General features: G+C 41.2%; 2 protein-coding genes across 2 annotated transcripts in view; both read left to right on the top strand.

The window, feature by feature from the left end:
- The window catches only part of LOC138605280 (CD276 antigen-like), a 33,350-nt gene extending 24,015 nt beyond the window's left edge, over positions 1-9,335 (top strand). Inside the window, exons 5-6 of the mRNA XM_069677426.1 lie at positions 8,664-8,930; positions 9,301-9,335. Of these exons, the coding sequence (XP_069533527.1) occupies positions 8,664-8,930; positions 9,301-9,335 (302 nt within the window). The remainder of the gene's footprint in view (positions 1-8,663; positions 8,931-9,300) is intronic.
- Positions 9,336-14,164: 4,829 nt separating this feature from the next.
- On the top strand, positions 14,165-25,247 carry LOC138605279 (CD276 antigen homolog). Its single transcript, XM_069677424.1, has 6 exons — positions 14,165-14,264; positions 14,880-15,203; positions 15,506-15,544; positions 16,272-16,550; positions 18,988-19,263; positions 23,911-25,247. The coding sequence occupies exons 1-6, from the start codon at positions 14,165-14,167 to the stop codon at positions 24,297-24,299; spliced, it is 1,407 nt and encodes a 468-aa protein (XP_069533525.1). The 3' UTR covers positions 24,300-25,247.
- The last annotated feature ends 482 nt before the right edge of the window (positions 25,248-25,729 follow it).

Genomic DNA, 25,729 nt, shown 5'->3' with positions numbered 1-25,729 from the left:
CTGCGACTCCTACTCATCTCAGTTGATCGTCTCCGTCCGAGCAGCGCTCGGACATCGTTCCAAATTTGTCGGAGCCGAGTTTGATACACCGACTGAATGAGTAATAAATACAATAAAGACCTAACCACCGTAACATCTTCACTGTTTACTAATCCTGTCTCTCAGACGGTGACGCAGCAGAAAAGAGACCGAAAGGAGGAAACTTCACTGGCAATGGGAAACGAGACAATTGGCATCTATTAGCGGGTCTTCCCAGTTTCTGAAAGACTCGCGTCAACGTGCTAATTTCGTCACAAAGGGTATAACACTCTCTACAAACTCTTCTCTCTACATCGTTCTCTCAGGTTGCTGTGAGCTGTTCCTGCGTCTGTCTTGCTGCTGTTCATTTTCCAAAAGCTTTTAAGATCAATTAAAGTATAAAAGCCGTCAAGTTGAGTCCACAAGCAGTTTGAATAAAATGAGCCTCTGATTTAAAGTATGTCAGTGGTATTAACATGATTCAAAGTGAAATGTTTTTCTGTTTATCTCTATGAAACAGGTCTGAAGTATTTAGGTTGATAAGATTTACAATACAAAAAGTTCCAGCGGCATCAAAGAGTTCAAATGGTAGTGAGCATTATGCTGAATCAGTGTTACGATTATGAGACGGTCCTTGGAAAATGTTCTCCCCTTTAAGGGATCACTGGCCCCAAAACGCTTGAGAACCCCGGCCTTATATTACCTGGCCTGGTTAGGGGTTGGTGGAGGAGGAGTCAGGTAAGGGGCTGCGTTCAAAAGCTGCACTCAACATAAACAATGTTCCTTACCACACTATCTTGTTTTGTACATGTCCTTGTTTTAAATAAAGACAAAACAGAACCCCTGGAACTCCTTTTTTCTTTTCTTTTTTACTGTTATTTATTTTGTTCCCCCAGTTTTCTTTTTTAACTTTAAATGTAATTTGATGCTTTTGTGTCGTCTTGGACAAAGAAGCCATTCATGTTCGTTGTGTAAAGTTTAAGTTAAAAAAAAAAGAGTCTATTCCCGGAATGTGTCGGCTGCAAACCGAAACCGAAAGTGCTGCGTGAGGGGCCAATCACGCCGCTGGGAGTGTCTGCAGAGTCTTTAAATTGAGACGTTAACGTGCTGTGACGTCAGATCTGAGGATGGAAACCATGGAGCTGCTTCCTCTCGTCTCTCTCTGTCTGCTGTTCGGGGCGAAGATAACGGCTGGAGATGTAAACGGTAAGAAGTCTCGGTAATAAGACTTAAGCTAATTTAATTTAAATTAAATGAACAACCAGAAAACAGATCAGCTGCCAGGAAACAGGACGGTAAAGGCTGCCGCGTATTTTAATATTAAACTTAATTAAACTTACAGACTTATAATAATCAGCTGTCACACCCAGAGCTGGTTTAGATGCCATTACTGCTGCAAGTGTGTGTATATTTATGTGTGTGTATGTAGGCTACTGTGTGTGTGCAGTCTAGTGCTTCCCTGGAAACGTGTTTAATGCTCAAGGAAGGAGTCCAGCAAGGTGTGGCTCTTAGAAGGAGAATGTTTAGAGGATACACAGACATACAGCTAAAACAAGGACAAGAAAGCTGAACATTAGCAACAATAAATATATAACGAGTAGTTTAATACAGGAGGAAAACAACAAACAAAATAACAGGCCAGGCATTAAGGAAGGAATAAGAAGCTTTTAATGGAGGAAAACTAAAGTCAGCATGTTTCCACCTTCAGGTCTCCTTCAAGCCTTTAAGACAACTAACATGTTTTAAACTGTAAACAGGGATGCAAAGAGTGCTGCAGTGTAGTATTTATACTATTATATAGTATTTTCTAGTATTGTAAGTAGAGCCGAGGTACCCAGAAAAGAGGTTTTAAAAAACTAGTTGAGGGTGAAGATATTCAATGTTAGTTTAAAAGTTTTTTCACAGACAATTTAAGGACTTAAAGTTTACATATTTCACTGATTTACAATCATTACATTTTTTATCCTCTTCAATGCAAATAAATTAGTTAGTCCCCTCTGGTGTTGATGGGTCGATAAGCTCACATGATCCTGAGTGTGAGTGTGATCTCAGAGAAGTCAGCACTGCATTGTAAGTGGGTGATAGATGGTTAGCTTAACTGGTATTGAAATATTGGTATTGTAATGAATGTCCCTTTGGGGATCAATAAAGTTATTGTGTCAGAAACATGCTTAAAGGAACACACATAATCACTGATACTAAACAGAAATAATGCGCACTACACACGACATTATCCCACCTGAACAATCAAGAAATCTATTTATAACTTACTTTGTCATGTACGCATTCACCGGAAGGACCGCTTATTTTTTCAACCAACCAGAAATACCTGTTTGTGTGGTTTTAGGTATCTTATTCATCTTATCTTATTCTTTCTTACATGACGACTCTGCATGTTAACACAATGATGACTAGATGTTTGTGTCTTCAGGGTTAGGGTTAATCCGAGCTGTTAAACTAGGTATAAAAATGTGTGTATTGACGTCTTTAGTGAACAAGAAAATACACAGTACATATATTTATTAATCTTTGCACATACATTTCAGGTCACGTACAACCTCCGCACCTTGAAAGATTAAAGGACAGAACAGAGGAAAACGTTGCAGGTGAGTCCTGATTATGAAGATGACACGCACTACCTGTCACATGTATGTGCTGAGTAAACATCCACAGACCTGATTCACAAACTGTATCAATCTTTATGACTCTCTGTGTTGGACATCATCCTTTGATTTGATTTAACTGAAGACAACAATCTCAAACTAAAGCAGCGTTATTCAACAGCTCTGCAGAAAATCAGACATCAAGGTTACACTGATCAGTTTCTGTTACAATCATTTAGAGGGATGTTGATCAACTTTAAAGTCTTTCTGCAGACTGCAGCTTGTTTTGATGATTCATTATTTTAGTTGAGATGCAGAGAGGTGTTTCTAATATATCCTCATTGATGCTCACTTTATTTGTTGCAACAAATATAAATATATAAAAATAGGGGCGCTGGTTTGGCTCAGTCGGTAGAGCAGGCGGCCCATATACAGAGGCTACAGTCCTCGTCGCACTGATTGCAGGTTCGACTCCCGGTCTGCCGATCATTTGTGCATGTCAGACCCCACACTCTACTCCCCACATTTCCTGTCTCTCTTCAGCTTTCCTATCGAATAAAGGCAAAAAGCAAAAAAAATAATCTTTAAAAAAAAATATATATATATATATATATAAAAATAAAAAAAATGTAGTTTAGTTTGCAAGTAAAAAATATCTGACATTATAAAAACACAACACAAGATAAACTAATCTTATGCCTTCAGAGAGTCAGATTAACTGTGAAAATCAAATCAAAGTTAGCAGCTAGTTAAATCAAAGTTGGACATATTCTGCACAGAAACTCGAATATAGACTCAAAAGATTAAATCTAGCAGCCAAATAAAAACACCTAAAGCCCATTTGTGTCTCTGCTGTAGCAGTAGGTTTACTCATTATCAGTGTTAAACAAAATAACTAAATGATAGAAAACAAAAGAATTCCTCCGAGACGCCGTGCCATTCCATCGTCTCCACATGGTGGGAGACGGGTAACATCTCCTCATCTGAACAGGAGATGGGAGGCAGATGACGTGAACACTCCTCATCTGAGGATGACTCCTCCAAGGTTCCAGCCCCATGGTGCTCAGAGCTGGGATCTTCCTCATCCGAAGCCGAGTCTTCCTCCTCTGGAGACTCTGGAGTAGTGATCGGCGAAGTAGTCCTTCTGGAAGCTGGAGTGGATCTTGCCGGTTGATCAGGGTGTTGATGGTGAAAGGCCCTGATCACACGAGGGTCAAGGACGAATCGGGCCAGGATCCAGGATCACTTCTCCGGACCGTACCCTTTCCAGTCGACGAGGTACTGAAGACCCCTTCTCCGGCGGCGGGACTGAAGCAAGCGGCGAATCGTGTAGGCAGGACCCCATCGATGAGATGTGGGGGAGGTGGCGGCAGAGCCGCCGGCACCAGGGGACTCTCTCTGAACGGTTTTACTCTGGAGACGTGGAAGGTAGGGTGAACTCTCACGGACCAGGGAAGCTTGAGTCTTACTGCCGCAGGATTGATGATCCTTTCTATTTCGAAAGGACCGATGAACCTGGGTGCCAGTTTCTTGGACTCCACCTGTAGAGGGAGGTCTTGGGTGGAAAGCCAAACCTTTTGGCCAATCTGGTAGGTGGGAGCTGGAGTGCGGCGCCTGTTGGCCGACGCAGAATAGCTGTCAGCAGAGCCCAGCAAGGATGCTTGCGCCCGAGCCCAAGTTCGACGGCATCGGCGGATGAATACCTGGACTGAAGGGCAAGATACCTCCTCCTCCTCCTGGGACGGGAGGAGCGGAGGCTGGAAGCCATAAGCACACTGGAGGGGAGAGAGCCCAGTGGCTGAGCTAGTTAATGTGTTGTGGGCGTATTCCACCCACAGGAGTTGCTGGGACCAGGAGGAAGGATTTTGTGAGACCATGCACCGCAAGGTCGTCTCCATCTCCTGATTCTTTCTCTCGGTCTGACTGGGGATGGAAGCCGGAGGATAAGCTGACTGTGGCCCCCAGCAACTTGCAAAATTCTTTCCAGAAGACGGAGGTAAACTGGGGGCCATGGTCGGAGACCACATCCACGGGCAGCCCATGGAGCCGGAACACATGTTGCAGGACCGCCATGGCCGTCTCTTTGGCAGAGGGCAACTTAGTCAGGGGGACAAAATGTGCCATTTTGCTTAACCGATCTACCACCGTCAAGATGGTGGTGTTTTTGTCAGACGGTGGCAGACCGGTGACAAAGTCCAGTGAGATGTGAGACCACGGGCGATGAGGCACCGGCAGAGGCTGCAGGAGACCGGCAGGAGCCTGATGAGAAGAGTTGTGCTGGTTACAGACTGGACAGGCCTTTACGTTCCCCCGAGTGTCCTCATCTAGCATAGCCCACCAAAATCGCTGTTGAACCATCTTCTTAGTCCTCTGGATCCCAGGATGACCGAAAAGACAGGAGTCGTGAGCCCATTTGAGAACCTCCCCTCTCAGTGTCTGGGGAACATACAGACGACCCGGGGGACCACTGGGACCGGGCTGGTCCTCTAAAGCGGTCTCACCCTCTCCTCTATCTCCCAGGAGACCGCAGCCACCAGACAAGGAGCAGGAAGGATGGAGTCGGGCTTGTGAGAGGACTCATCGCCGCCGTGAAAGCGGCGGGACAGGGCGTCTGGCTTGACGTTGCGAGATCCGGGACGATAGGAGAGGGTGAAGTGGAACCTTGTGAAGAAGAGGGACCATCTGGCTTGTCTGGAGTTGAGGCGTATGGCTGTGCGGATATATTCCAGGTTCTTGTGATCAGTCCAAACCAAAAAAGGTAGTTGAGTTCCCTCGAGCCAATGACGCCACTCCTCCAATGCCAATTTCACTGCCAGCAGTTCCCGATTACCAATGTCATAGTTTCTCTCTGCTGGAGTGAGCCGACGAGAGAAGAAGGCACAGGGACGAAGCTTCTGGTCGGCTGCAGCACGCTGAGACAGTACTGCCCCAACCCCCGACGTCCGATGCGTCGACCTCCACAACAAACTGCCGATCAGGATCAGGAACTTGGAGGATGGGAGCAGAGGTGAACCGGGATTTCAAGTTCTGGAAGGTCGCCTCTGCTGCTGGAGAGCACCGGAATGGGACCTTGGATGACGTAAGAGCCGTGAGAGGAGCAGCAACAGTGCTGTAGCTCCGGACAAACCTCCGGTAGAAGTTAGCGAAGCCAAGGAACCTCTGGAGCTGCTTACAGTTCTCCGGAACAGGCCAGGTGGTGACTGCAGAAACCTTTTCTGGATCCATCTGCATGTTATCCTGGCCGATAATGTATCCAAGAAATGTGACAGATGAAGCATGAAATTCACATTTCTCTGCCTTGACAAACAAAGAGTTCTCGAGGAGGCGCTGAAGAACAGTCTGTACATGATTGATGTGTTCCTCTCGGGAACGAAAGAAAATGAGGATATCATCCAAGTAGACAAAGATATATTTATTCAACATATCTCTCAGAACGTCATTCACCATGGCTTGGAAAACCGCTGGACCGTTGGTCAGACCGAAAGGCATGACCAGGTTCTCATAGTGTCCAGTGGCGGTATTGAAGGCGGTTTACCACTCGTCCCCCTCTCGGATCCGTACTAAATGGTAGGCGTTATGCAGGTTGAGTTTGGTGAAGATAGAGGCTCCTTTTAATAGTTCAAAAGCTGAGGAAATGAGAGGAAGAGGGTATCGGTTCTTTACCGTAATGTCGTTAAGACCCCGGTAATCGATGCAACGTCTTAGTGACTTGTCCTTCTTCCTTACAAAGAAGAAAACAGCCCCAGCTGGAGACGACGACAGCCGAATGATGCCCGCCGCCAGAGAGTCGTTGATATACTTCTCCATGGCCTCTCTCTCAGGTGCTGACAGGGAGTAGAGACGCCCCCTGGGAGGATAAGTGCCTGGTTGCAGGTCGATGGCATAGTCATAGGGTCTATGAGGAGGTAGAGAGGTGGCCTTGGTTTTGCTGAATACCTCCTGGAAATCATGGTATTCAGCTGGCACAGAAGACAAATCAGGAGCAGGACTGGTGACTGGCCATACGTGAGGCACCAAGGCTTCTTTGAGGCAGATCTCGTGGCACGATGGACTCCACCCCAGAATGTCCCCCGTGGACCAATCAATGTGAGGGTTATGGCGGCGAAGCCAAGCGTGTCCCAGGACCAGTGGCTGAAGAGGTGAAGGCAGGATGTGGAACTGCAGAGTTTCGTGGTGGTTGCCGGAAATCATCAGATGGACAGGGGTGGTCTGATGAGTGACCGTCCCTAGGAGATGACCGTCCAGAGCCCTGGCCGGCAATGGCTTGGGAAGGAGAACTCGGCCAAACTCCAGCTGAGTGATGAATTCATCGTCCATGATGCTAACATCAGCCCCAGAGTCAATGAAACAGGCGAGCGTGTGGGACCCGCCTGGCAACAGGACACAAGCGTGGATCAGAGGTCTCTGGGTGGGAAGGAGTTTAGTCGGAGTGCGGCTCATCAGAACTCCCCCACATACTGATGAGCCCTGTCTTTTACAGGGGAGTTGGCGAGGAAATGACCACACAGGCCGCAGTAGAGACAGAGGTCTGGCGCCAGCATTGACTGTCCTCCGGAGAGAGGCGGGAACGGCCCAACTGCATCGGCTCGACCCCATTAGATGGTAGCTCTGCTGGTCTGGCTGGGCTGTCTGCTGCGGATGCTCTTTGGCCCCGACCCACAGGAAAACGTCCGGTGCCCCCCTGCCGTCTCTCTCGTCTCCAAGCCTGGACAGGGAGATCGATTCGGATGGCGAGCTCAATGACCTCATCGAGCGTAGATGGAAGATCATGTGAGACGAGTTCATCCTTGACGTAGTCTGCTAATCCATGCAGGAAAGTGTCACATAAGGCAGCCGTATTCCAATTGCTCTGACGAGCTTGAGTACAAAGTCTATGGAAAAATCAGCCACAGTCCGAGTCCCCTGACTCAGCAGAAAAAGTCCCTGTCCAGCATCTGATCTTTCGGCCCCCGGGCTGAAAACTTTGCGTAATTCCTCTGAGAAAAGTCTGCAACGTTAGCACGGAGGCTAACTGCTGTACTTGGGCGACTAGTGAAGACATAGCGTGCTCCAGAGAGGAAACATTCCGATGAGTCTCAGCGAATGAAGCCGCCATATGTTCCTGCTGCTGCTGAAGCAACACACAGACAACCAGGTACAGTTCACAGTGTCTTTTACTGATAGCTTCAGGCAGAGATACAAGCTGACAGGAAACACAGTAAACAGCAGGCACAGGTGTAATCCCTGTATTCTCTCCGCGGAGGTAATGCGTTGCGGAGAAAATCCACCACTGATGTGGTAAAACAACACACACTTCAAACTGGCAGAGAAACAGGAGGACTGAACAAAGTCTCGTAGTCTGGTACAGAAGGCAGGGTATTTTACCGGGTAGCAGGCAAAAGAGAAGAGTCGGGGACAGACAGGGTCGGCAACAGGTAATCCAATCGGGAAACGCTGGAGAGTCTTGCATCAGGATGTCGAAGAACAATCTGGCAATGAGTGCGAGTAAAACCGGAGTCTTTATAGTGGCAGAGTGATTGCAGCCAGGTGTATGTGCAGGTGTGTGTGATTGTCCTGATTTAAGCAGAGCAGAGGGAAGCGGATGCGTGGCCGAGGCAGAGAGTGAATGAATGGATGAATGAGACCAGGAAATGGAAACTGTGACATACACAGAACACTTTATATAACAATATAACAGGCCTCTAACGATCTCTAACAAGCAAGAGGAAACTGTGATGTCATCCTTAACCTACATTATATGACTTTATATTAACTCTAAGTTCAAAGAAGACGAGGGATTTGACAACTCACTTTACTCACTCAATGTAAAGTCCAACAAGCCTTTTAATAAAGTTCATCCATAAGGTGAAGTCTGTGTGTCTGCTGCCCTTTAACGATGACCAAAGGACACTCCACCACACCAAGCAGCTGTGTTATGATGTAGAGGGCTGCTGATTGGTCCTTCATCACATCATGCCCTGTGAAAAAGATTATTGGATGTGTTATTGAGCCGTATATTTAGCTTGTTTGTTTTTGTCTGTATTGTTTATACTTCTTACACAGGTACATGTCCAAAGCCGGATGTCAAGATACTTGATCAAACAAAGGACTGGTCCCTGCTGCAGTGTGTAGTTCGAGGAGCTTCTCCTAAACCTAAAGTGGAGTGGCAGGACAGTTCTGGAAACATCCTTCATGCTAAAGGACCACAGGTCACAGAAAGAGGAGGCAGCTACGACATCATCCTCCAAACTACTGTGACCACAACTGACCGCTACAACTGTGTCGTCATTTGCCACCAGATTGAGGATGACATCTTTGTGTACATCCATCGTGAGTTTCTCCTTATAGTGATTTGATTTAAAGATAATTTTAAACGATCAGACTGAACTCGTTGGGCTTGTTGCTACAAGTGTTTTCCAGTTTACTGTCGGCTCTTTCACATCACTTGTTTTCAAATGGAGGTCGTTGTGGTGACAGGGAAGTGGCGTTTGGCTGCTCTCACGTGTTGGGATGAAGTCTCGTTGGCACACGAGGAACATGTTTCAAACTGAGTGAAAAATGTTATTAACCAAAACACCTGTATTGTTCTTATTTCAGGTGTTTGTGCTGAATAAACACAAAGTGTAAAAACACTCCAACAGTCAAATTCCAAAGAAGTCATGAAATGTCTTTGATCTTGTTGTCTCGCACTAACTGTCAGGTGTGACTGTGGTGCTGACTGAACCAGCTGACTGAACCAACTGACTGAACTAGTTTGATACAGGAAACACAAAATATGACCTACCCCTTGTTTTTATATTTACATCATTTAATTTGTGTGTTTTATTTGCTTTGTAACATTTAATGTGTGAACAGACTGAAAGCAAAGCCAGATGTGATGAAGACGTCTGCACAATTGTTTTCAAGCTGAGTTAAAGTTCAGTTTTACGCAGACTGAGACTGAGCTTCATGAATCTGCAGAGATCACAGGAAGCGTCAGAGTGTCTGGAGAACAACAGAGAGAATGTGAGATCATTCTGATCAGCCACACAACGAGCTCATTCCACACACAAGAACTTAGTAAACTTCACACAGTACTATATAATACTATTCTATACTATACTATACTATATTATTACTATATTATACCATATTATATTAAAGCTCTGGTGAGCAGTTTTTAGCTGGTTATTGAACAGACTGAAATAAATAATGCTGCCTCTGTATGAGCTACAAAAGCAAACCAGACCATCAGTGACAAGACTGATTATATCTTTAGAGTTATTTTTAATGCCTGTTACCACTGCGGGTTACATATTTCTCATGGATTCACAGCGAGTGACTTGTATGAACGTTAAAAAAAACTCTTCTTACAGATGTTCAGGACGAGATCAGCAAAGAGATAAGAGGGACAACTTTGTCCACAGGGGGCGCCAAAATCAACACAAACCAAAAGTTCCTCAGAGAAGCTTTAAAAAACAGCTGCTGCGACCTGATCCTGAGGTCACATGGAAAACCCTCACAGGGACGATTTAGAGACTAAAATCCTGAGAATTAGTCACTTTTTTGAGCCCCTGTGAAGGAAACAGGATTATTGATTGAATAATTATTATTCTTATGTGCAACCAAAAAAAAAATGTTTGTGGCATCAGCATCAGATCAGAGCTAACATCACTGTTCCTGCTGAGATTCATCCCAGTGCTGCTTTTATCTGCACACAGTTTGACAGCTTAGATTTCAGGAGGATGCTCACCTTTAGTTGTTCTCTTTGTGTCGGCTGTGACGTCCAGTCTGCTGTGTGTGATCTGCAGTTACACTCTGAGAGTCACAACAACTCTATGTTCTCTGTTTCAGACGAGGGCTCCACTGGATCGTTGGTTACTGCTGCAGTTTTTGGCATTCTTTTTTTTGTTGTTGTTGGTGTTGTGGTAGTGCTCGTTCATAAGCTCTGCAAGTCTAAAAAAGGTAAGTTCAGATCATCAGTTGTATCAAAATATCCAGAAATGATTTCCATGTGTCTCCAGCTCAGAGTCCTGACAGTAGTTTGACCTCCTCAGTCGTGCAGTATTCAGCTTGTATTTACACTCAGAGTCGATGGAGTCGGTTGTGATTGTCTTGAATAGAACTTTGACTCTAATTCCTTTGATCCTACAGGAAGGACAGCAGTCCCTCAAACAGACGCCTGATAATACATAGAAACCAACTGATCAAGACGACCAGCTTTACATGTGCTGTGAAGTCGGCTGCTCCAGTTTGTGTGTGTTGTTGTTAAACTGTGTGAGAACCAGTCTGAGGTTCAGACCGTGCTGTGTGATGGTGAGGACATTTTGGCTGCTCCTCACTTACTTCAGGCAGGATGCCAATTTATGGAAATTGTGTTTAAATTTGCACCACATGTTTATGTAACTGGACTTTTACCTTCAGATGTGTTCGGACAAAAACTGAAGGAAGTCGTTTTTTTAAGCGTAGCTGTTTTTTAAAATCCACCAAAAGAGTGGAAAATAGTTTTATACTGTCAGAACATTTATCTAAGATCTAAACTTATCTCTTCATTACAGCATACTGTCGCTCTTTGAGATTTATATGTAACAAAGACACAGAACATTTTTATACACCACCTTGAACCTTAACATGCAACACTGTCAGTCCTTCACAATAAAAGCTGGAGCACCTGTACTGTGATCGGGATGAGACAGAGGTCAGAGACAGATTGGAGTTAACGAGGTGACAACAGAAGAGAGAAAGTGGCCTTAAATGCTGACAGAAGTGATATTAATGAATCATTCTGTTCAGTGAGAATAAATGAACTCTGAGTTTAACTCTTGTGAAGCTTTCAAAGCAAAATGATTGTCTGAATGTTGTTGAGGAAGAATGATGATTTCTTGCTCTCTGTTCTGCGTTTCTTTTGTTCTTTTTAAATCTTTCTGATGATATTTGCGTCTCTTTTATACTTATGCACTGATTTTGGACCTGATTAAAGTAAACTTCCAATAAAAGCCAGTTTTATAAACGTGTTCAAAGCTGAGGAGCTCGGACCAGAACAGCCTGATGGTCTCAGAAAAAGTTCAAATGTCTGTGATGTATTTCTGAGCTTTGTTCTGAAATGTGAAACTGTAAATCTCACAGGCAGCGAGTGAAGAATGGAAGTTTCTGTTTGTGTTTTCTTCTCCTATAATGAGGTCAAATCTGAGCAGCAGCATGTTTGATGAGCTGGAGGCCGACGAGAGACTTCTGTGAGGTGACTTTAGTGTTTTTATTTTACAATCTAACTGAATAGTTTGAGAGCAAACATTTTGACACTGCCAGTGAAAAAAATATTGTTTTAATTAAAATGTCCTGATGGAAAAAATACTTTTTGTTTGACAATTAAAACTTATGTTTACAAATCACAAAGTTTTGCTCTTGAATCCCGTTTTCTTTTAAGTTCAGCTGAATTAAACATTCTCCAGCCTGACAGTGTATCTATGACTAAGACAGAAGTTGTGTATAAATAAACCTGCTCATTGATTTTACGTCTTGTCCTCTTCCACTTCGTCTCCTCCATGTTCTTCAGACTTTCTCTCTGGTAAACTAACGGTGGATGTTGCAGAGTGTCTCTCTGATCGAGACTGGCCAATAGAGACGCGTCTTTCAGTGTTGGTCCCGCCCACAAATTCAGCTCAACTGCAAACAAAACTTGCAAACAAAGAGTTTTTTATCTGCATTAAAATCACAAATGTATTTTACTTGCATATAAATTGAGTGCAGTTTTGACTTTTTGGCTCAAATCTATTTTTTGCTTTCAGTGTGAAAGTTTTGCTCTCAAAACTTTTCTGTTTTTAAATCCGAATAAAAACACAAAAGTTCTTATAGACTTCTGTCTGAGGCCTGAATAAAGAGAACTGTAACAGTCCAGAGAACGTGACAGAAAATCAGCTCATGCTGAGCAAAGACCGTCCATCAATCACAGGGTCGGTGGTTCAATCCCCGACTCCTCCTGTCCAACATGTTGAAGTGTCCTTGAGCAACACACTGAACCCCAACTTCCCCCTGTGTGTATGTGTGTGTGTGTGTGTGTCACTTACTAACTGCAGTCTATAAACCAAACGTTATCACGCAATATTTAGCAGCTAAAGTCAAATATAATGTGACTTATTTTTTTATTGACATATTTGTGTTGTTAACATTATTTGGGACGAGCATGTGTTGCTTCTTTCTATTTCTTCAGGTGCTCAGCCAGAGTGTGTCAGGTACAGTTACACACTGAACTACACAATCAGAGTCCAGTTTATTAGGTACACCGAGCTAATGCTAATGCTAAAGCTAACGCAGGCTAATACAGCAGTGCTGTAATAACTCCTCCTTCATGGAGGTGATCATGTTCAGTTTCTGGAGGATGTAGTTTGATGTTGAACTGTGCTGCCTCATACTGACGCTGTTTTTATTATTTAGTCGTCCACATTTATATCAATGAGGGCGGCTCAATAACAGAAACACTGTTTAATGCAGTACAGTTAGACTGAGCTCAACACTGAACATTATCACCTTCATCATTTATCACAGCACTGTTGTATTAGCCTGCATTAGTGTTAGCCAGGTGTACCTAATAAACTGGACTCTGAGTGTTTACTGTTGTTGACTGTGAAGTTTGCATTGTGCTCTATATCTGAAAGTTCATGTCTGTTTATGCTGCTGACTGATGAAGCTCTTGTAGGGTTTCATGTCATTTCAGGCAGAGCTTCATCATCTCTATACAAACGTTTGAATAAAACATGAAACATGTCAAACTGTGTGTTCGGACTGTGTTTGATGGAAATAAATATCTAAAGCAGTAAAATGCAACAAACACATCAATGCAGCAGAAATATTAAAACATCACATATAACAGTTAAACACAGAGAGTTACCATTTTACTGCACAAAGACTACATTTACTTTAATATGTTTTACTTTTGGTTTATTTAGCTGACTTTAATACTTGTTGTGGAGTACGTTAACAGTGTGTTTTAAGTACTTTTACTGAAGTAAAGGATCTGACTACTTATTCCACCTGTTAGTTTTCCTGTTTACCGCATCCCAACCATGGTCCGGACGCACAGGGGAGACTTTATATCTGCTCCAGGGCCGAAGTTGTTCTCTACCTCGGAGCTAACCCCCGTCACTTTCTTGGGTGAAGCAAGATGTCACACACGGAGAGTCCGACTTGTGGGCTTGGAAACGGGCTGTTTATTCCACTCATACAGCTTGCAGTACCCTTTACAATCTTAACTCTGCTGCTCCGATCCCCTCTCATCACACCGTGTCGCCCTCACATCCCTGCGAACACACACATGCGCACACGTCCTCTCTCTCTCCTCACTCGCTCTCGCACCCACACACAGGCGCACTGAAACATTCACAGACAGACAATACTGATCGCACAACACACCACTTTAACAGTGTTCTTGACAGTTTTTGGCCAGTCATGATTTAGTTAACTGAAATGACGCTTTTATTGTGAAGGATGTTGGCCGGAAGTGATGTTGAGTACTAAATGTGTTTGATTTTAGCTCGCGCAGGCCGAGGCGTTTCAATGTCCGTCAGTAACGTTACAGTGATGTTAAAGTGATGTTTAATCTTCAGGAGACATCGACAACCATGAAGCTTCTTCCTCTCGTGTGTCTCTGTCTCGTGACTCGGTCTGGAAAAACGTTTGCTGATGGAAACGGTAAGAAAACTAACGGCTGATATTTACACGGAATTGTTTTATATTTAAATGACTGAAAAAATGTGAAAACAGTCTGCAAACAGGAAACTACGAAGTTTATCAGTGGTGGGTAGATAACGTTAGCACCTGCGCCTGTTAGCATCAGCATTTAGTTTCATTTAGAAAAAAAAAGATCACATGAACACAGTTTGAAATTTGTGTCATAATAATGAGCACAGATCAATATTTACATATCATCCCCCAAAATCTGATTCTGTAATTAAATTACAGCCTGTTTCTGGTAAATTACAGCCGTTTAATAGACATGCGCAGTGTGATGATGTTGAGCATCTCTCGGAGTGGATGTGCGGGGCGTCACCTCCATCCTGCAGAGAGAAAACTGCAGCATCACTCAACTATGGACGCTGATATTTATAAACCTTTATATTTACATAATATCAAAAGTATTTAATTGAGAAGGAAATAAGAATTATAATAAAATAAGAGCCAGAGAAAGAAGTTTATTGTTGTATCATAAGCTGACATTTTGTTGTAACACAAACTTCCATAAATCTGTTTGGGCTTATTTCTTCCTGCATGTAAACAAACTGATTAATCCATGTGTTTATCTTCCAGGGCCAGTGGTGGTGAAAGAAGACAGTGATGTTGTTTTAAAGTGTTCCCTCAGCACCAAGGAGAACATCGAGTCAAAGCTGTTTGACTGGAAGAAAGACGGTCACAAGGAGGTGTTCATGTATGATGCTGGTTTTATCTACAGTAAGGGCCGTACAGGTCAAGATGAACAGTTTGAAGGTCGAGTCTCACATTTTCCAGAAGAACTGAAGAACGGCAACGCCTCCATAATGATCAGAAAGACGAAGGTGGCTGACAGTGGAAACTACACCTGTATTTTTCCACGTCTTCAGCCGAGCCAAGAATTCCACATTCAGCTTGTTGTTGGTGAGTTCTTTCATTAAACAGTTAGAGATGGTTGGAGAGTCCCACATGGATTTAAAATAAGCATCTGTGAGGTCCTCGTCCCCACAGAGCTGAGAGAGATTACCTCTCAATAGAGATGTTCAGTTATGTTAAAGTTTCTGTATCATGTGAGTGTCCCACACATGCAGCACATTACAGATAATGTCCCTCTGAACTATTTAATGTCACCAGTTGATAGTTAATGAACTGAGTATTCTCACATTCTTCTACTTTACAAAGTTGATCATATTTCACTCTAACATCTGTTTTGTTTTTCCTTTTAGGTGTTATCTTAAAGGACAGGTCAGAGGAAAACATCCCAGGTGAGTCCTGATGATGATGACATCACTGATCTCTACATCACCTCTCATGTTCTGTAAACTCATCACATACAATGAATACCAGAATATTTTCAGTTCATACAAGTTTTATGACATATGAAAAGTTTAATAAGAAATTACTTTTTAAATAATATCTATAAATTGTATTTAATGTGATGCTTGTTTAGGTGACCTGTGCCAAAATGAATCCAGTATTTAGTTGTGCATATCTTAAATGATAACTTAGATTAATGAGAGACTTTGATAAAGGTTGTCTCTGTATCCTCACTGATATATTAGAGCAGACACAATAAAAACACCTGTTGCTGCAACTCAACAGTTTAACAGCATCACAAACTGCAGACTCCTAAATGAACATAAATGCAAATCAACCTCCTTCTGAAACCGTTTGAACAAAACAGAACATTATAACCTTCATGAAGGGAGGAGTTACTGCAGGGCTGCATCATTATAAGCAGAACAGACTGAAAACCAGCATAATGTTGTAACCTGACACGCAACACACCCCGACATGTGCGAGGGCTCTTTTAATGCTGCCTGCAGCTTTAATTTCTTCTTTCTAATGTTATTATTTTTCATAAACACGCTGTTATCCTCATTTACGTACAGGGGAAAGATGAACATAAAACATCACATTACATTTGTAATCCTGTAATAGTCCTTCATCAGTCACGTGTCACTTATTACCTGTTTCACACTGTGTTCTCAGGTGCAGCTCCAGAACCGTCTGTCACGATACTTGATCAAACAAGTGACTGGTCTCTGCTGCAGTGTGTTGTCAGAGGAGCTTCTCCTAAACCTAAAGTGGAGTGGCAGGACAGTTCTGGAAACATCCTTCCTGCTAAAGAACCACAGGTCACAGAAAGAGGAGGCAGCTACGACATCATCCTCCAAACTACTGTGACCCAGACCGACCACTACCGCTGTGTCGTCACTCAGGAGGAGATCAACCACCAGACTGAGGCTGAGACTTATGTGCATTTTAATGGTGAGATTCTTTCCAGTTATATGTTTATATTAATGTTTAATTGTTTTTCCCCAAACATAAAGTTTGAACTCCTCAGATATTATGCTAAATGTTTATGCACAAGTTAAGAATGTTTATAAATCACAATCATACTAACTGGTGATAGAAAGATGATGTACCTGATAACTTCTTCACATGTTTATTTAGGGAGGATTTCTGCTTACCCAAATTAAAATGTGTTTCATCACACAAACTAGTTCTTACCTTCAGTTGATCTTGTAGTTATAAACTGTCCCTCACACTAACTACCAGGTGTAACTGTGCAGCTGATTGAACCAACTGACTAAACTAGTTTGATCCAGAAACACAAAATATGAGCAGCTGACAGTGAGGAGAAGAGGAGATATAACATAATTTAACACGACACTTAAAGGACTGTTGGATCATATTTCACACAATAATATAATAATAAGTTATGACAATAATAATGTAACATTGAAAGGCCCAGTTGTGTGTGTTGTGCATTTCCCTCTCAGTGTAAACTGCATGAACACATATTATTGTCAAACTAACACATTCCTGCAAACATGCATCTAAAGACAGAAACAAACAGCTGCTGCTCCTTTACACAGTGTTAGTATCTGACTTTAATGTTTGCTGTCATAAAGAAAAATGTTCGTTTTTTTCATAGCAATTCATATTTTAAAATATAGTCTATTAGTCCTAATAAGGTCCTATCAGGCTGAAATTCATAGGATCTCTCCCACAGCCTGTCTATATTGTTTGTATCAAGTTTCAGGTTTACAGACTGAAGTGGCTCTGAGATATTTTAGAAAGTGCAGTACAGAGCATCACCAGCAGGTGTCCACAGAGCTCTGTAAAACTTCTCTAAAGTTACCAAAAGAAGATTTTTAATCTATTTATGATACTGAAAAATGTCCCTATAGGTTTAATGTTACTAAAAATATATTGTAAACATTTATAAGAAAGATTTACACATTTATAATCATTGAATTATCCCTCTCTAAACATGTAAACAAAGTTTCTCTGCAATGAAAGTGTCCCACTACTTCAATCAGTGCAACACCGCTAACTTCCATATATGGTCAGACAGGTAATTTTAGTGGCCACAAACTCAGAGTATATTCACGGTGCTGATTTCCCATTATATCGTTGCTGGGCGTTTCACTATTTCAGAGATACTGAACATCATTGGTGAAAACTTTTGTCAAAACAGAAAAATTGGCAGAATTTATACTGTTTAAAAGTTTGACGAGCGGAGCTAAAACTAACAGGAGCACTTTTTAGTTTAATTTTCGTTCATTTTGAATTTTTGACGGAATGGATTTAATCGGCGGGATTTTGTTTTTAAAAACTTGCGCTTGTTCATAAATAAATGTTGGATTTTATACCTGTAAATACATTTTAACTGCGGCCTGACGGGATAGCTGGTAAGTTGTTAACTGTTTTCTGCCGTAAAGTAAAACGCAACAGTTGGAAAGTCGTAAATCCAAAGGTTAGATCGTTAAATGCGCTGAAAAAACGAACCTCTAAGCTTTAAAATGAGATGTTAAATGTGACTATTGACGGCTGCAGTTAATGTGAAAATATGTAGTTTGTTTATTTATCAATTTTAAAAGTAAATGTTGGGTCGCGTGCAACCTCCGCGCCTTAAAAGATTAAAGGACAGGTCAAAGGGAAACATCCGAGGTGAGTCCTGATGATGATGACATCACTGATCTCTACATCACCTCTCATGTTCTGTAACTCATCACATACAATGAACAGTTGTATATTTTTCGTTAACACTAGTTTTTATTGACATATGAAAAGTAATTACTTGTTACATAATACCTACGAATTGTATTCAATGTGAATTGGCCACTTCTGGTTGATACCAAGACTAATGCATATAGGTTACCTTTGCCAAACTAAGTCCAGCATTCAGGTCCACGTATCCTAAATGATCAATTGATAGATTAATGACAGAGTTAAATAAATGTTGTCTCTGTATCCCCATTGATATAGTAGCGTTTACAAAATAATAAGACCTTTTACTGTAACTCAATACAGTTTAACAGCAGCCCTAACTGCAGACTCCTAAATGAATATAAATCAACCTCCTTCTAAAACAGTTTCAACGAAATGGAACATTATGACCTTCATAAACTGAGGCTTTACATCATTATAAGCAAAACAAACGAAGTGTAATCCGGTGTAAACTTGTACCCTGACATGTAACACAACTCGACGTGCATGTACGAGGTCCCTTTTAATGCTCCTTGCAGCTTTAATTTCTTGTTCTTTCTAATCGTATAATTTTCCATAAACACTCTTTAATCCTCATTTACGTACAGGGAAGGTTTAAACATAGAACACAACAATGTTACATTTCAACTCCTGAATCATCCTTTATCGGTGGCGTATCAATTATTGTCCGTTCGCACTGTGTTCTCAGGTGCAGCTCCAGAACCGTCTGTCACCATACGTAAAACAGAGGATGGGGTTCTTCTGCAGTGTGTTGTTCGAGGAGCTTCTCCTAAACCTAAAGTGGAGTGGCAGGACAGTTCTGGAAACATCCTTCATGCTAAAGAAGCACAGGACACAGAAAGAGGAGGCAGCTACGACATCATCCTCCAAACTACTGTGACCCAGACCGACCACTACCGCTGTGTCGTCACTCAGGTGGAGATCAACCACCAGACTCATACAGAGATTTATGTTCCTCTCAGTGGTGAGATTCCCCCTATTCTTAATATTATATTCAAATGATTTTCGCTGTGTACGTGTTATTCATGTTTCCAAACATTTTTAATGTGTCTTCAGACGTAGTGCAAAGCAAATGAGGATTAAGAGATTTAAACTATTGAGTTCCAAACTGAGTGAAAAAACATAAAGAAAATCAAGATGTGCTTAAGTGACTCTTACATGTCGTACATTTCAAAGCAGTCTTATCCCTTAAAAAAAAACAGTGTTCTCTGTACATTACTAGCTCGCTGTATTATTAGTATTGAAGTTGTTTGTGCTGAATGAACACAACATGTAACAACACTCAACTGTTTTCAGTCTAAATTTACCTTAAAGGAGCATGTACTTCATTAATTGTTCTCCGTGGGATCTACAGCTGTGATTATACACTGATACTAAATGTGCTGTACATGATGTGTGTTGTGCAGCCTGACACCTGAGCTGTTCAATACAGCTAAAACACATTTTAATTAATGTCTGCATCAGTTAATCAAAACAGGTAACGCCACACAAGCTAATTGTTACATACAGTTGATCTTGTAGTTATAAACTGTCCCTCACACTAACTACCAGGTGTAACTGTGCAGCTGATTGAACCAACTGACTAAACTAGTTTGATCCAGAAACACAAAATATGAGCAGCTGACAGTGAGGAGAAGAGGAGATATAACATGATTTAACACGACACTTAAAGGACTGTTGGATCATATTTCACACAATAATATAATAATAAGTTATGACAATAATAATGTAACATTGAAAGGCCCAGTTGTGTGTGTTGTGCAGCATATTTCCCTCTCAGTGTAAACTGCATGAACACATATTATTGTCAAACTAACACATTCCTGCAAACATGCATCTAAAGACAGAAACAAACAGCTGCTGCTCCTTTACACAGTGTTAGTATCTGACTTTAATGTTTCACTCGGACACTTTAAACTTAGTTCTTCTAAGTTTAGCTGCAGCTCGTCAGGCTGAAATGATCTCCATGGTTACGTTGTTGAGGGCTTTCTGATTGGACGCTGCTGCAGATGTTGGCTGGATGTTGTATTCCTACGCCTGCAGCGCTCTGTATCAGATCAGCTTCATGGAAGAGACAACAAATACAATCTAATGCAATAAAATCCAACAGTTGTGTCATCAGTTGGACCTTTACCAAGTTTCTAATGTTCAGTTTGTGTTGACTTTGTTGTAAATGTGTAAATGTGTTGATATATTTGTGACTGAGGTCACAGGTAAAGGTGATGTTGCTCTTGACTCCATCATACTGAGAGCTGTTTCTCATGTGTGGCTCCTCTGGTTACAAACATGAGACAGTCAGAATATTAGAAACACATGTGAATATAATGCAGTCCAGAACAACAGCAGCACTAACATGAGCTCAGGGATTAAACTACAGGTGTGTTGGCAAACAAAAGCAAACAAACACATCATGAAAGAAGACTTAAAAAGCAAAGTGAAGATAAAATATAAACAGTGATAACAGAAGCTGAAATATAAAAAGACCGTTATAAAATGTAAGAGTAAAAGTTACAGTGCAGATATAAAGAATTAAAATAAATGTATTAAATGAATGTAATAAAAGCAGCTGTGAACAGGTGAGTCTTCAGCCTTGGTTTAAAAGAAGTGAGTGTTTCAGCAGACCTGCATGTTTCTGGGAGTTTGTTCCAGATATACGGAGCATAAAAAGTGAACGCTGCTCCTCCATGTTTGGTTCTGACTCTGGGACAGAAAGCACACCTGTCCCTGACGACCTGAGGGGTCGGGATGGCTCGCTCTGTGTCTGTAGATCACTGATGTATTTTGGCCCCAGACCAGAGGTTTTCAAAGTGAGCCTCTCCTGAAAGAACATGAAAGCAGCTGCGCCCCCCACCTCAAATTAATTATTCAATAATTAATCCTCCACAATTCATTAGCTGAACTGAAAAAGACGGAAAAGTTTCACAACTAAAGTCAGACAGTGTAAGAACTGTTTGAGCAATTTTATCATTTCGTGAACACATCAATGTCGGACACTAAACAAAATCATGAGTGCGCTCTATCAGGGCTGCATTTCATAACACTGTCTCAACATCATGCATATATGTTCATATTTCAGCAATGAACTAATTGTCAATATTGCTTTCTTATTATTATCACCTTTACTGAGAATCTACACCAACACTGTAGCGTCAGAGGAATGTGCGCGACACGTAAGCGTCATGGCAGCATCTATTGTGTAATCTTCTCCGGCTGCGACATTACAGATAATGTTCTTCTGCACATTAAATTTCAGTGTTTGGTTAATGAAGTGAGAACAATTATATTTGTCCACAAAATGAAGTTGATAAAATTTTACTCTAACATACGTTTGTTTTTCCTTTTAGGTGATATCTTAACCTCTTGGTGTTTATTTTAATAAGGTGCATTTCTGTCCCTTAAACCTTGCTGATTTTAAACTGTATAATAGCAACACCATGAGGAGCTGGTACATGTCCATTACATCAGTGTAAAGCAAACACTCTGAGGTTTCATCAGGTGTGTTGATCTTACTTAAGGCTCTTAAAGAGTTGAGTTGCAGGATGATTAAATATAAAAAAATAAAGAAAAATGTTCGTTTTTTTCATAGCAATTCATATTTTAAAATATAGTCTATTAGTCCTAATAAGGTCCTATCAGGCTGAAATTCATAGGATCTCTCCCACAGCCTGTCTATATTGTTTGTATCAAGTTTCAGGTTTACAGACTGAAGTGGCTCTGAGATATTTTAGAAAGTGCAGTACAGAGCATCACCAGCAGGTGTCCACAGAGCTCTGGAAAACTTCTCTAAAGTGACCAAAAGAAGATAATTAATCTCTTTATGATAATGAAAAATGTCCCTATGGGTTTAATGTTACTAAAAATATATTGTAAACATTTATAAGAAAGATTTACACATATATAATCATTGAATTATCTCTCTTTAAACATACAAAGTTTCTCTGCAATGAAAGTGTCCCACTACTTCAATCAGTGCAACACCGCTAACTTCCATATATGGTCAGACAGGTAATTTTAGTGGCCACAAACAAGAGTATATTCACGGTGCTGATTTCCCATTGGATGACAGTAGCTGTCAATCACACTCAAGTGGCGCCCCAAAATATATCCTCTCCTCTGGTTGGCTGACTGAGTCAAAAGTCCGGTAGGTTCGTCACTTTAGGTCGTATAAAGATTCTGATTGGTTCATATCGTTGCTGGGCGTTTCACTATTTCAGAGATACTGAACATCATTGGTGAAAACTTTTGTCAAAACAGAAAAATTGGCAGAATTTATACTGTTTAAAAGTTTGACGAGCGGAGCTAAAACTAACAGGAGCACTTTTTAGTTTAATTTTCGTTCCTTTTGAATTTTTGACGGAATGGATTTAATCGGCGGGATTTTGTTTTTAAAAACTTGCGCTTGTTCATAAATAAATGTTGGATTTTATACCTGTAAATACATTTTAACTGCGGCCTGACGGGATAGCTGGTAAGTTGTTAACTGTTTTCTGCCGTAAAGTAAAACGCAACAGTTGGAAAGTCGTAAATCCAAAGGTTAGATCGTTAAATGCGTTGAAAAAACGAACCTCTAAGCTTTAAAACGAGGTGTTATATGTGACTATTGACGGCTGCAGTTAATGTGAAAATATGTAGTTTGTTTATTTATCACTTTTTACCTGTAAATGTTGGGTCGCGTGCAACCTCCGCGCCTTAAAAGATTAAAGGACAGGTCAAAGGAAAACATCCCAGGTGAGTCCTGATGATGACATCACTGATCTCTACATCACCTCTCATGTTCTGTAACTCATCTCAGACAATGAACAGTTGTGTATTTTTCGTTTATACTAGTTTTTAATGACATATGAAAAGTAATTACTTGTTACATAATATCTACGAATTGTATTCAATGTGAATTGGCCACTTCTGGTTGATACCAAAGCTAATGCATATAGGTTACCTTTGCCAAACTAAGTCCAGCATTCAGGTCCACGTATCCTAAATGATCAATTGATAAATTAATGACAGAGTTAAATAAATGTTGTCTCTGTATCCCCATTGATATAGTAGCGTTTACAAAATAATAAGACCTTTTACTGTAACTCAATACAGTTTAACAGCAGCCCTAACTGCAGACTCCTAAATGAATATAAATCAACTTCCTTCTAAAACAGTTTCAACGAAACGGAACATTATGACCTTCATAAACTGAGGCTTTACATCATTATAAGCAAAACAAACAGAAGTGTAATCCGGTGTAAACTTGTAAAATATTCTCGACACATCAGACGACAAATTAATGTGATTTTATTCAAACATCATTGTTGACACAACAAATGTAGCTCAAAGATTCAGGTGTTCAAAACGTCTTCACTGTTTCTGAGCTTCTTCATGATGTGAGGCAGAAAAAGAGTTTGAGGCTGTAAGAAGTTACTAAACTGTTTGGAAGATTTTAGAAATATTGAACACATCACGTCCTTTCAAACAATACAGGAAGGTAGAATTAAAGCTTTTAATGTTCCTCTTGTTGTTCTTCCTCTGAAACACTCTGTAATCCTCATTTAGGAGAGGAGGGATGAATAACAGTCTCAATGTGAAGTGTTGCTCATTTTCTGTTTACTCTGTGTGTTCACAGGTGCAGCTTCAGAACCATACGTCACTTCACTTAAGTCAGAGGATGGGAGGGTTCTGCAGTGTGTTGTCAGAGGAGCTTCTCCTAAACCTAAAGTGGAGTGGCAGGACAGTTCTGGAAACATCCTTCATGCTAAAGAACCAAATGTCACAGACAGAGGAGGCAGCTACGACATCATCCTCCAAACTACTGTGACCCAGAACGGCCGCTACCGCTGTGTCGTCACTCAGGAGAAGATCAAACACCAGACTGAGGCTGAGATTTATGTGACTCCAAATGGTGAGTTTTCTTCTTGTCGCATAAATTTAAATTGTGTTTTTTGTTTGATAAAAAGTTTGTCACTTCAGCCCAAACGCAAAACAAATTGTGATGAAGACGTCTGCAGGAGCTGAAAATGTTTCAAACTGAGAGAACAGTTGAAAGTTTTCCTGAAACTCTGAGACTGAACTTGATGAATCTGCAGAGAAAAGAGGAAGAAAGAGAGAGTTCAGGGAAAGAACAGGAAGAACTGCAGGTTGAGGTTAATTGTGAGATCAGTTTGGTCCAACAAAAACACACAGACTCACTTTAAACCAAAGAGTTCAGTAAACTTCACACACAAACCCACTAATAGATGATGATTTAGAGACTCAAGTTTTTACAAGAAGTCCTATTTTTGAGCCTGAAGTGAAAATAAAACTAGTTGTAAAGTGAAATCTGTATTCTCCCTCATGTGGCTCCGACACACACAGAGGCTCTCTGAGGGTTTGTTAGCTGTAATCAGACAGTCACATTAGAGAGAGAGTATTTTATGAATCAGTGTGAAAGTGCAGAATTACAGCAGCTGAGTGATTCATGAATCACAAACATCAACAAGGACACTCTGAAGATGTTCAAAGACTTGAATCCTATTTTTAGGACTTTATTTATGAACTAGAAACTAAAAACTAGGAGCAAACTTTAACTCTGAATATATACAATGATAGTTAATGGGAATCCTTTGGTAGCATAGAGACACATACAGGCTTTAACCTGCAGTTTTTACTGGACAATATAAACATGTGATTCATCCCCATGAAATGACAGTGAGGGTCTCAGGTTACAAACATGTTGGGAGGAATGTAGCTTCTTTCCTGTCTTCATTCACTGCAGCAGAGTGTTGGTGGACTACAAGCAGAGCTCACTTTAAAGCAGCTTTAGGTTTGAACTCAAAGTGAAAACAGAGATTAAAACAACAGCGACACGTTGTTCTTTCTAAATGTGTGCAGAAATCGTCCTCATCTGTCTGAGCCTGAAACCAGGAGATCACAAACGTCACCTCCTCCACATTTACTCCCATTTAGTTTGGAGTTTAGAAACAGTGTCTCTGTTTCAGTATTTGTCCACTAGAGGGCGCTGTCAGGTTGAGCTCACTCTGTTTAATGTCTCACTCTCTGCACGTGCTCACAGTTCTTTAACGATCACATTCAAAGTCACATTATCAAAAGGTTTTTAGTGTTTATTTGAGACTTTAATGGGCCTAAAAATCCAGCGACATGAGGGGAGTAAAAACTGAGGAAGACTTTTCTTGGACTCATTTTTTGTCTTTCTTTCAAAGATTGTAGAGATCTCTGATTGTGTCCTCTCTTTAAGCAACACTTTAAGATCTTTTTCAGCTCCATCAGAACACAAGAATCATCAGGAGGAACTCAGACTGCAGAACATTATCTTCAGCTGAACGTGAGGAAGCATTTTTGGACGTAACACGACGTAACACCTCTCTTACTGTGTAGTGGCTCCATCAAGGTGTTACTTCATCAGCAGTGTGGACAGGAGTCATTATTACAGGGACTAATACGTGTGT

The sequence above is a fragment of the Semicossyphus pulcher genome, unplaced genomic scaffold (genome assembly GCF_022749685.1).
Source record: "Semicossyphus pulcher isolate SPU_LCO1_2020_fin unplaced genomic scaffold, fSemPul1.0.p SCAF_3, whole genome shotgun sequence".
NCBI lineage: Eukaryota > Metazoa > Chordata > Actinopteri > Labriformes > Labridae > Semicossyphus > Semicossyphus pulcher.
The sequence above is the reverse complement of the archived record's forward strand: the minus strand, read 5'-3'. Positions and strand labels throughout refer to the sequence as shown.